The 12213-nt window shown below is 40.6% G+C and overlaps 1 protein-coding gene across 1 annotated transcript in view; it reads right to left on the bottom strand.

Moving 5' to 3' along the window:
• Positions 1-324: 324 nt before the first annotated feature.
• The window catches only part of LOC143296021 (cryptochrome DASH-like), a 15781-nt gene continuing 3892 nt past the window's right edge, over positions 325-12213 (bottom strand). The window contains exons 6-13 of the mRNA XM_076607761.1: positions 11953-12115; positions 10508-10677; positions 9507-9566; positions 7337-7419; positions 6711-6785; positions 5378-5497; positions 3217-3390; positions 325-2334 (exon numbers count right to left, since the gene is read on the bottom strand). Of these exons, the coding sequence (XP_076463876.1) occupies positions 2194-2334; positions 3217-3390; positions 5378-5497; positions 6711-6785; positions 7337-7419; positions 9507-9566; positions 10508-10677; positions 11953-12115 (986 nt within the window). The 3' untranslated portion in view covers positions 325-2193. The remainder of the gene's footprint in view (positions 2335-3216; positions 3391-5377; positions 5498-6710; positions 6786-7336; positions 7420-9506; positions 9567-10507; positions 10678-11952; positions 12116-12213) is intronic.

Here is a 12213-nt window from a genome sequence, read left to right as displayed (position 1 = left end):
CACACACACACACACAAATTCCATTTTAATAATCGATTGCAGAATTTCGGAAACCAAACACTTTTTCATAGATATGCTTATCTTGTTCACGTAATTGTGATATAGCAGACTTGCTGTAGTTTTTTTTCTTGTGTGTGTGTGTGTGTGTGTTTGTGTTCATTAGCTACATATATACGTGAATGTGTATTTGCCTCGGTCGCATGTATACCTATGGCATCACGTCTTATTTCGATTTCAGTGGCTTAGCTGCTTCAGTGAAGTGTGTTTAAATGTAATAATGCTTCTCCTAGCTGCACACATGGTTTGCTCGTGCAATGAGCTCTGCACATTCACACAAACAAATAAAACCAAGACGAACAAAGCTTAAAATTTTATCTGTTTTACTTCAGTAACACTTCCACTTCATTTCCAAACACACACAAACGCATGCACACATAATCTTCATATGCATTCTCCTGAAGATTGCACATATGGGGCAGTCCAATGCCAATCCTGAAGTACCACCATATTCATCAATGCATCATGCGTTACAAGATGTAAATTCACCCCGAGTCTACATTGACTTTTTACTCTCTCTCTCTCTCTCTCTCTCCATTCCTGAAGAACCTCCCTCACCCTCCATCCCCCGTTCTGGTCTGTAGGGCGGTGTGTGTTGTGTGTGTTTATTTCTTTCATTTTGTTCATATTTTCCTATGCATTTTACTAACACCATGCTTGTGCCTGTATGCCATGCCTGAGTGTGTGTGTGTGTGTGTGTGTGTGTGTGTGGTGTGTTCTTTTTTATTTGTTGTTGTTGTTGTTGTTGTTTTTTTGTTCTTTAATAGTGTTTTGTTTTTTTTCCTCTCATCTGTTATGTATCTATACTAACACCATGCTTTCATTTTATTTAGTATTGTGTAGTGTGGACCCTATTCATGGTGGGGACTGGATGGAAAAAATGTACACTTATCTATTGTCCTCAAAATAAAGAATTTTGTCTTGTCTTGACTTGTCTTGTCTTGTCTTGTCTCTCTGTGCTTTTGTGAAACATACAATATCCTGTCTGCATGTCACTTATAGTATCAATGCACACTGTCTGCCAAAATGACAGAACTTTGTGATAAAGATTATAATGAAAAGAAATGAGAGAAAAGACTGACCCTGAGAAAACATCAAGTGAGATTCCTTAGATCATCATACACATGTGTGTCTCTCTCAATATATGTCTCTTTCTTCAAAATCATTTACAAACACATGCACACAAAAACACACATTCATAAACATACACACAAATATACACTTGCACACACACATACACATGCACACACACACACATGCACACACACACACACACACACACACACACACACCCAAGTTGGTTAACATCATTATCTTCACAAATGCACATGCATTCGCACACACCATGCACTTTGTCGGTAAATCAGATATAAGTGCTAGGTTTTGTGAATAAGAAATAAATATACAACAGTAATCTGACCAGACCATTTGGGGGCTTCTGTTCAACTTTCTGTTTCCTTCCAAGAAATGCACTGTCATCTTAATTAGAAAGTGTGAACAAATCTTTTCCTATTCTTAAGCAAAATTTAGTGTTAAAAGATAAAGTATTTCCAGATAAAATGAATATGGTAAAGTTTACCACGGACACACGCGCACACACACATACAAATCATTTCCAGAAAAAACGGATATGTTAATTAAGTTAACCACACACACACACACACACACGCATACATACACACACACACACACACACACACACACACACACACACACACACACACATAGACAAATGGACACACAGACAATCAAAAGACAGGGCTAATACATAGACTCATTTGCGTTGTAAACACTCGCACAAAAACAAAAAAACTGCATGATTGACAAAAATTGCTTTCCGCCTCCCATGACCAGCACTGGTGGACAATAGTTAGTGATACAAACACAGGAACAACCGAACCCCATCTGACCGAGCAGAACAACTGGGATCAATGAAACGACGATAACAATTTCAAATCACCATCAGCACAAATAGAACACCCCAAGGGAGAACCACACCCCCCCCCTCCCCCGCAACGATGCCTGTTTATGGGATTCCACCAAATTAAACAGAAGTCCCTGAGAATGAGGAAACCCTATTTGGTGTCAGTCCTGCCGTACAAGGCACTGCCCAGCTCTTGTTCAGACGGAGACTATTCAGTAGCGAGGGGTGGAGTTCTTGAAATAGAAGTCAATGCCGCGTTGCTTCTGAGGAGGTTCTCCTCTTCCTCCTCCTCCTCCTCTTCCTCCTCTTCCTCCTCTGTTCTTTCCGCTGCCGCCTCGGTTCTGGGCGCTTCCCTGTAAGACCGCAAAACCACTTTTTGATTTAGGGTGTGTTATAAATGCATCACTGTGTGTTGTGTTCGGCATGCATGCACATGTGTATGCAAGCACAGACATACATAAGATCAAGCACACACACTGAAATGTGAGTGCAAGCATGCATGCTCACACACACACACACACACACACACGCATTCATACTCTACTGCATACAAGCATACTCATATATGTAGACATACAATTGTAAACACACATAGCATATTCAATACCCTTTTCTAAGGAAAGTTTAATCTGAAGTGGAAATTCCTACAAAAATTATTCTAGATAAAAGATACAGAAAAAATTAATGATTCTGAAAATGCTGCTAAAAACTTGCAAAACATTGATAAGTTCTTGTAAACACCAACAAACAAAGTAGAATACTAACTCGGTTTCTTTCTGATGTTTCTTTAGTCAACTCTTTGACTGTCCTTGAGAAACCTACAACTCATCACAATATTTCTGTCCTAGAATAAATTTACATATCAAAATGTTGCATACCTCAGAGATAAAATAACCCCACAAAACTTGATCTCTTTTCTGTATTTCTTCCTATCACTCTGTCTGTCTTTTTTCGTTTCTTCCTCCCTTTTATTCTTTTCTTTCTATGTCTCTCTCTTCTCTGTCTCTCTAATTGTCTGTCTGTGTGTCTCTCCTTTTCTTTATAATATATATATGTGTGTGTGTGTGTGTGTGTGTGTGCATGCGTGCGTGTGTGTGTGAATGTAAGTGTTGTTGTTTTTATACTTCCTTATTTATTTTTAATAGTTGGAAAAATATGAGTGAATTTGAAAAAAAAAAAACCAAAAAAAACACACAAAAACCTATAATAATCTCACAATGTAACACACCACTCACCGGACGTCCAAAATGCCTGCCCCACTCCGGCGCCACGACCAAGGGGGCCGGGTAGGTCTCACCCAGCGAGACGTCTGCATGGGACAAGACTGCTGAGCTGAGCGTCCATACAAAGTGAACGCTACCTCCTTGCACTTTGGACAGCTCTGGTACCCACACCCTCACGTACTCCCCCTGCAATAATGATGTCGAGTGGTGTCCCAGATTATGAAGGTTGCCCCCTACAAGTTGCTGATATATCGCCTTTCACAGTCGTGTAGAACTGATGTAATGTATACTATCATTTTGAGGCACTGTGGCAGAATCGATTGAACACTGGACTTCTGATCCAAAGCTCACTAGTGACCAGGGTTCAAGGGCCCAGTTCGACATGGTGTTGTGTCCTTGGGAAAGGAAATTTTCGCCCTAAAATTACATTTAAGTAACATACTTACCGTGACCCACTAGTGCAGACTCTGGCAGGGGTCTGATTCCTGTCCTGTGCAAACTACTTCCCGCCACTGCGGAGAAAACAAAAGTAGCTACAGCCGATAACCTCCCGAAGTAGGTTACCTCCCCTGTGCATCCTTGACCAGTGCCCTCTTTTTCCGGCAGCCATCTTGACTCCTGATCCTGTGCTCTTCATACGGCTAAGGTTTTTCGTATTTCTGTCTGTCTATCGATTCTTTGACACTCATGTTTCGTATCTGATGAAGACTTGTATCAGGTCACAAACTTACTTAGCTCGTTTGGCCAATTGATCTAAAATTATGGTACAATCTCAATCGTAAGGGCCCTCTACCTTGGGTTCTCTCAACAATAGGTACAGGTATAGTATTTGGGGCAGAAATTAAGCCTTGCATCATTAATAAGCCTTGTGCACTATTAGATTATAAAAAATCTCTCAATACAATTACTCCGATTTTTACCTCACTCCACCTAGGTGAGAAGGGTTAAAATGGTGTAAGGAAAGGACTGGGCACTGCATGTTATTTCACTGCCCGTATGTCCATAGGATAGAAGTCTATGGAAACTTTAACTTTTAACTTTTTTATACTTTTCATTCAAACACAGCATATAGGTCCTCTCATTAAATTCAAATATTGCCCCCTTTTTTCTCTTTCTCTCTCTCCCTCTCTCTCTCCTCTCTCTCTCTCTCCCTCTCCCTCCCTCTCTCTCTCCCTCTCTCTCCCTCTGTCTCTCTCTCCCTTTTCTACTGTACATGGGACCTCGGTTTATCGTATGATCCGAAAGACTGGGTGCTCATTTTGATTTTCCTGTCAAACTTGGATACAGGGTGTGAGCGGGATTCAGACCCACACCTTCATGGACACAGTATAAGTATTGGCAGAAAAGTCACAATAGCCAAATGGTTAAAGCGCTGGACTTTGAGGGTCCTGGGTTCGAATCTCGGTGCACCTGGTGGGTAAAGGGTGGAGATTTTTCCGATCTCCCAGGTCAACATATGTGCAGACCTGCTAGTGCCTGAACCCCCTTCATGTGTATGCGCACACTGAAGATCAAATACGCACGTTAAAGATCCTGTAATCCATGTCAGCATTCAGTGGATTATGGAAACAAGAATATACCCAGCATGCACACCCCCGAAAATGGAGTATGGCTGCCTACATGGCGGGGTAAATAAATTTAAAAAAAACGGTCATACACGTAACATGTTACATGTCTGTCTAAGTGTGTATGTGTGTGCGTCTGAAATCTGATTGAATGACACAGGAAACGAATGATGAGCGCCCAGTGGCAGCCGTCAGTCGGCTCTACCCAGGTAGGCAGCCTGTGGTGCAAATGTCCCCGTGTATGTAAAGCGCTTAGAGCTTGGTCTCTGACTGAGGATAGGCACTATATAAGTATCCACATCAATCAATCAATCAATCTTAACCACTCTGCCACCTTGCTCCTAACATAACACACACACACACACACACACACACACACACACACACACACACACACATGAACAAGTTGGAAGGCTAACACACGCCAACAAGCATGTGAAAATGCACACAAACAAAAACACAAACACATGTATTCATTCAGTCACACACAGACACAGGTACACACTTATTACTGATATGCATGTATATACACGCACATACACACACACAAATATGCACACACACATGCGCACACACACACACACACACATACACACACCAATACCTACATTGCCATCATAATCCAGCCCCTGCTTGACAACATTGAACTTTCTGTCTTCGCGAGGGTCATTCCCAATTCCAGCACTGTAAAGCCAGTTGCCATAGTTACTGCACACATCATGGTCAATCTGCAAAATACAAATGATAACTGTAAATTAGAGAATTTCCACATATACTGCTACTGATAATACATAATAGTCATAATAAGCACATACATGGCTCTTACCCTGTGGCATTAAACACTACATGTGTTATGAATAAAGTAGAGAATTTTTTTTTTATGTTATAATTACAAACTCACCAAAAATACAATTTCAAAAAACAGTATAGCCATCACTCAAAATTCGCACACCTCTTCCATTTCACCCTCCTCACACACACACACACACACACACACACACACACACAATCACCAAGGTGGTCTAGGGATTGAGCAGGCAAAGATCTATAACTGAAAAGATTGTTTGAACAAATACGATTTTAGATTAGATTTGAAAGATGTAAAAGTGGAACAGTGTGTCTGATATTTTGTGGAAGAAATTTCAAAAACCAAGGATCATAATGTGCAAATGTTCAGAAACCATGGGAATTGCATGTGTAACCCAGGATTTCAAACATAATCATGCGTGTCAGACAAAGCCCACAGGCCAGGGCAGGGTGGACTGTAAATGTAAGAATGGTAAGAGGGTGCAGAGCCAGTCAATGAATTGAATATATACAGGCTATTTTGAACTTTATTCTATAAGATATTGGAAACCAGTGTAAATATAAACTTACTGAGGGTCACACCAGTAAGTATTTGACAAATGGATGACATCAATTATTCTGCACAAACTGGTATTCTGCACATACTGGTAAGTGAAAGCACTGGAGTTTTGTTTGGAGTTAATGTTACAATTGACATGTTCTTCTGAGATCTTTTTTTTTTCTTACCATGAACTCTTGCAGTATAATGTGTGTGGGGGGGGGAGGGGCAGGGGCTGGGGGGGGGTGGGGAGGAGGGGTGAGGGGTGGTGGTGAGCATGTATGTGATACAGAAAGGCAGAAAGAGAGAACAGAGGTGGGGGGTGTCTCTTCATGTACATGTACACAAGTGTGTGTCATATTAAAATGGACTTAGCATTTCTTTCTCTTTTTTTTTTTCCTTCTTTTTTTCTTCAACCTTCCGTCTGTTACTGTGATATCAGCGAGCACATACTTTTTTCTTCCGAAATAAATCTGCTCCTGCAGTTGTTACTGTATCACTTTCAAACTTTTTTCAGTTCATATTGGTCTCAATGAGGTGATTCCAACATAAATCTTTTTTCATTCTTTTCTTTTTTTCCCAAGTAATTCCCTTACCAATGCAGACTCGAACCATTCTGCTCCAAGTCTCCAGTCCAAGTGTAAATCTTTGGTCAGAAAGCTGGCAACATTCTGTGAAGAAGAAGAAAAAAAAGGATAAGTTAGGGACAAAAGGGAGGAAAAAACATGCAGGAAATATTAAGAAAAAGAGCAACAGTAAAATCCTGCAAAACAACAATGCTGATAAGTAATAATAGTTGTTTAAGAACAATACCTTTATTCTATTTATTTCTATTCCTTGACAGTATCAGTCTGTTGTCAATGTCACTCTGCAAGGAAGCATTAACAGACAAGGACTTAACTCATGCATCACCCATCACGTGAAAACTATAGCCCTGTTTCCTGTGGAGAAACTCAACAGTTCTCTCAGATACACACACACACACACACACACACACACACACACACACACACACACACACACACACAAAACCTATCACAGAAAGTAAAGTATGCTTCTTCACGGACAATACAGATCCACAATCTAGTTCTCTAACATTTCTTATATAACCTATAACAGTGAATGACAAGGTTGACACATGCATAAAAATGTGTATTACAAATCATGGACAGAACACTTCAGCTGGTCGGAATTACAGGAAGCAAAGAAGCATCCAAGTTACCTGGCGGCCTCTGTTGGACATGAAACCAGTGGCAGACAACTCTCTCATGTTGGCATCAACATAGGGCACTCCTGTCCGACCCTCTGTACAGTAGTAGTGATAACAATACAGAATAATGAAAAAAATCATATATTCACATTCTATTGCACTACTCTTTTGTCACAACAGATTTCCCTGCATGACATTCAGGCCGCTTTTCCCAGAAAGAGTATGTCACTACAGTGAGAGTGCCCTTTTTTTTTGTACTTTTTTCCTGCCTGTAAGTGTACTTCTTTTCTTTCTACAGAATTTCGCCAGAAACAAGTGAGTAGTTTTACGTGCACTAAGTGCAGTTTGCACGTGGGACCTCCAGTTTATAATCTCATCTGAATGACAAGCATCCAAAACACAACTCCAGGTCTAATGGAGGGGAAGAAAAGCATAGCAAGCATGGGATTTGAACCCGTGCACTCGGAATATCTCTAGGCAGATGTATTACCTCTAGGCCAACACTCCACTCTATATAGCAATGAATCCTGTACAGAAACCCACCAAAATGCTTTTACTCACAACTTTCACATGCATGTATTGTGATTAAAGTGTTAGACTTTCAATCTGAGGATCCTGGAATCGAATCTTGGTAATGGCAACTGGTGGATAAAGGGGAGATTTTTCCAAGCTCTTATATCAACATATGTGCAGACCTGCTTGTGCCTAAACTCCCTCCAATTGCATATTTGCGTAGAAGATTAAATACATTTTAAGATCCTGTAATCCATATCAACGTTTGATGGGTTATGGAAACAAGAACATTCAGCATGCACACCCCCGAAAACGGAGAATGGCTGCCTACATGGCGGGGTAAATGAAGAAAACAGTTGTACACGTAACATGTTACATGTCTGTATGAGTGTGCATGTGTGCGTCACTGAAACCTCGTTGAAAGACACAGGAAACAAATGATGAGCGCCTGATGGCAGCTCTAAGTCAGTTCTGCCCAGGCTGGCAGCCTGTTGTGCAAATGACTCCATGTTTGTAAAGTGCTTAGTTTCTGACCGAGGATAGGTGCAATATAAGTATCCATATCATCCATATCAATCATCATCATGCATTACTCTAAGCCAGATGAAGGACAAAACTTACAATGACATACAGATGATACTAAGTACACACAAAGTCTACTCGAACATAACACTAAAATACACATAAACAAATTGTCAAAATAATTTTCTGCAAAATTATTTTTTGCAACAGACAACTGACAAAATTCTATTGTAAAGAAATACATATGGAAGAGATGAAAGGTTTTATGTTTTGATTAACAATAATCTGTAATGTTTTGTCTTTTTGTTTGTTTTGGGGGTTTTTTCAGTGGAAAGAGAGAAGGACAGACAAGAGTAAGACAGACAGGTAGAGAGAAATCCTTTGTGAATTTTATTGTCTGAGGTGCTCAGTTGTTAACTGAAATACTGGACCCACACATATTAACACACACACACACACACACACACACATGCACACACACACACACACACACACACAGAGCACAACATGAGGTCCTAACCACCAGTCCAAGCATCTTCTTAAACCTCAATTGTGAACAGATCTCTTAAATCGAGTGAAATAACAAATGTATGAAGCATAAGATAGAAAGATGGAACTCACAGCGAAAAATCACTGCAAAAAAATAAATAAATAAAATTAAAATCCTGTTTTGCTGTAAAAATTAAAAAACAACAACAACAAACAAGAACAATGTTGCATGCATCAAAGCAAATAATAACTGCATACCATTACTGTAATAGTTGACACAATTGATGCTGTTGCTATGTTACAACTGGTCCAGGCTATTTATTATTAACGTCATCTTAAATCATCATGATTACTACAATCATTAATGTGTAAACGTTGATTGATTGAATGATTGGACAAATCTTCCTTTTTTTTTTCTCTTTTTTTGTTCATGTTGTTGTTGTTACAGATTTGTTTTGCCTTGTTTAGTCTGTTTTGTTTTGTTTTGTTTTATCTCGCTCTCTGTAGTGGAAGATGCTACTGTTCATTTTATATTGTTTGTTTCATATTATTCTCTGTATTGTATACATGTTTTTGGAAAACTAAAAAAAAAAGTTAAAAAAAAAAAAAATAATAATAATAATTGCACAAACAATTCATTGCGATCGCAGTGGCTTACCTTTCCAAGCCTGGAACAATTTCTGGTCTTTCTTCCATGGGATATGTTTATTCTGAAGCCCTGCACACATGTCCCAAAAAGACGGAGCGTGACGATCTGAAGAAACTGTACTGTATCATGTTTATTTTCATCAAAGCTAAAGGTTAAAGGTCCCATAGCCTTTTACGGACAACAGGGAAGTGAATTCAAATTCACTGTGTCCAGGGCTCAGCAAAGGCAGGCGAGGCCCAATCCTCTCCATCTGCCATTTTAGCCTTCCACAATCGGGGTGGAGTGAGGAAAAGTGGAACACAAGGGAAATTTTCTTCCTAAAATTATGTTTAAGTAACATACTTAACGTGACCCACTAGTGCAGACTCCGGCAGGGGTCTGATTCCTGTCCTGTGCAAACTAATATCCGCCTATGCGGAGAAAACAAAAGTAGCTACAGCCGATAACCTCCCAAAGTACATTACTTCCCCTTTGCATCCCTGGCTAGCACGCTCTTTTTCCGGCAGCCATCTTGACTCCTGCTCCTGTGCTCTGCATATGGCTAAAAATGCCTTTTTCAAGAACACAATTTTGCTTCTTTTTTTTCTTCTTCTTCTTCTTTTTTTTTTTTTTTTTTTTTTTTGTGCGGGGCGGGGGTTGGGGGAGGGTCTGTTTCACTTTTTGCACAGGAGGGAAAATTAGTTCTGGTTTGGAAGCTGGTGAAACAACAATTGCCGATGGAGAGTAAATAAAATCTGAACTCTGTACTCATTGTCTGTGTCTGTGTCTGTTTATTTGTGTAGGTGTGTAAGTGTACAAGTGTTCATCACTGTGTGTGTTTTTGTGATATGCGTGCATTTGCGTGAGTTTGCACGCACATGTGAGTATGAGTGACTCACATACATGCCTGTGAGCGCATGTGCATGTGCGGATATTTTTCATGTACACCTGCTACTGCCCTAGCAATGAACATCAGTCACCCGCATCATCCACACAACATTTTCCTACCCCAGTTGCTCACCATTACCCACCTCCCAGGAAGAAAATCTGGTTGCCGTACTTCATGGCAACATATCGGAAGTAGTCGCGCCACAGCAGCTCGAAGATGACCCAGTATGTAGACTGATTGGCCGTTCGCTCCCGTTCGTAGCGTTTGATCTCCCAGTAGATGTGCCGCGGGGAGATGCACCCATGGGCAAGCCTGCACACATTGATCACACCTGGCTATCGGTCTGTGGTCTAACCCTCTCCAGCGTGTACAACCGAGGATTCTTCTTCTTCTTCTTCTTCGTTCGTAGGCTCAAACTCCCACGTTCACTCGTATGCACACAAGTGGGCTTTAACGTGTATGACCGTTTTTACCCCACCATGTAGGCAGCCATACTCTATTTTCGGGGGTACCGAGGATTCACATGACAAAAAGAGCATCAACACAAAAAACAAAACAACGCAGAACATCAAAAAAACCCCAACAAATTATCCATAAGTGATGCAGGCAAAATAAATGTTTTAAAGATATTTTATGCCTGTTCTCTCACTGTCATTATTGCTTGTATATGATTGTGACTATTGTATGTCACTTTGTCAGGTTTACGCCAACTTAGCATCTAACCATTTTATGTCTTTTATGCCTTCATACTGAATGACTGTGAATCTTGTGCATTGTTTGTGTAGCAAACAACACACATGAATTTCTCTTATTAAGATGATATAGTATAAAATGGAAAATTTTTTCCTAAAATTATGTTTATCAAACATACTTACTGTGACCCACTAGTGCAGACTCTGGCAGGGAGTCCGATTCCTGTCCTGTGCAAACTACTATCCGCCTATGCGGGGAAAAAAAAAGTAGCTATGGCTGATAACCTCCCAGAGGTTGTCTTGAGTTAGTTTACATGTGTGTGTGTGTGTGTGTGTGTGTGTGTTGAGTGTGTTTCTGTGTCTGTGTGTGTGTGTGTGAGTCTGTGTTTGTGTGTCTTTCTGTCTGTGTGTGTGTGTCTGCATCTGAATTTGTATGTGTTTGAGTGTCCATGTGTTTGCATGCCTGTGTGACCAAACACACCTATGCATGCAACTACACAATGTACATGTGCACATGCATGCAAGCACATGTCTGCACACACAAATATGCATGCACACAAGAGCAGAATACACATGTGCTTGAACATATATGTGCATGCATGGGCATTTCAACTTGTTTCTTCCTTTATTTCTTTCAGTATCCATTTTTTTTTTTTAATACTTTTTTCCTTAAGCCCTGACCAAGCGTGTTGGGTTACACTGCTGGTCAGGCATCTGATGCGGTGTAGCGTATATGGATATATGCGAACGCTGTGACTCCTCCTTGAGTAACTGAACTGAACTGAACTGGTCTTATTTCTTGTCCTTCAAGGTGACTGACTATATATGCAGCAGCAATGCACGCAGGCTGCTTGCTGTTCGTCACACAGTCTATCTATCTATTCTCCTGACTTACCAAGGAGAAAACTTGGTGGAGTACTCCGAGCCTATCATCCCGTTCCGCGTCTCCTTGTACGTGGCCACGTTGTCCGTCTGCCAAAGGTAACTCTCCAGCCGGGCCAGCGCAGTTGTCTCCCCTCCAGGAAAGGGGAAAACAGAGTGCTCCACGGAGGGAGGTTCTGAAAACGACAATCATTCAGGAGAATGTGCAAAATACATAAATGATGAACCGATAAAATAAAATCTACTCATCCAAACAGAAGACAGTCATGCTATA

This window comes from Babylonia areolata, chromosome 21 (assembly GCF_041734735.1).
Source record: "Babylonia areolata isolate BAREFJ2019XMU chromosome 21, ASM4173473v1, whole genome shotgun sequence".
NCBI lineage: Eukaryota > Metazoa > Mollusca > Gastropoda > Neogastropoda > Buccinidae > Babylonia > Babylonia areolata.
This window is presented reverse-complemented; position numbering and strand designations above follow the sequence as displayed.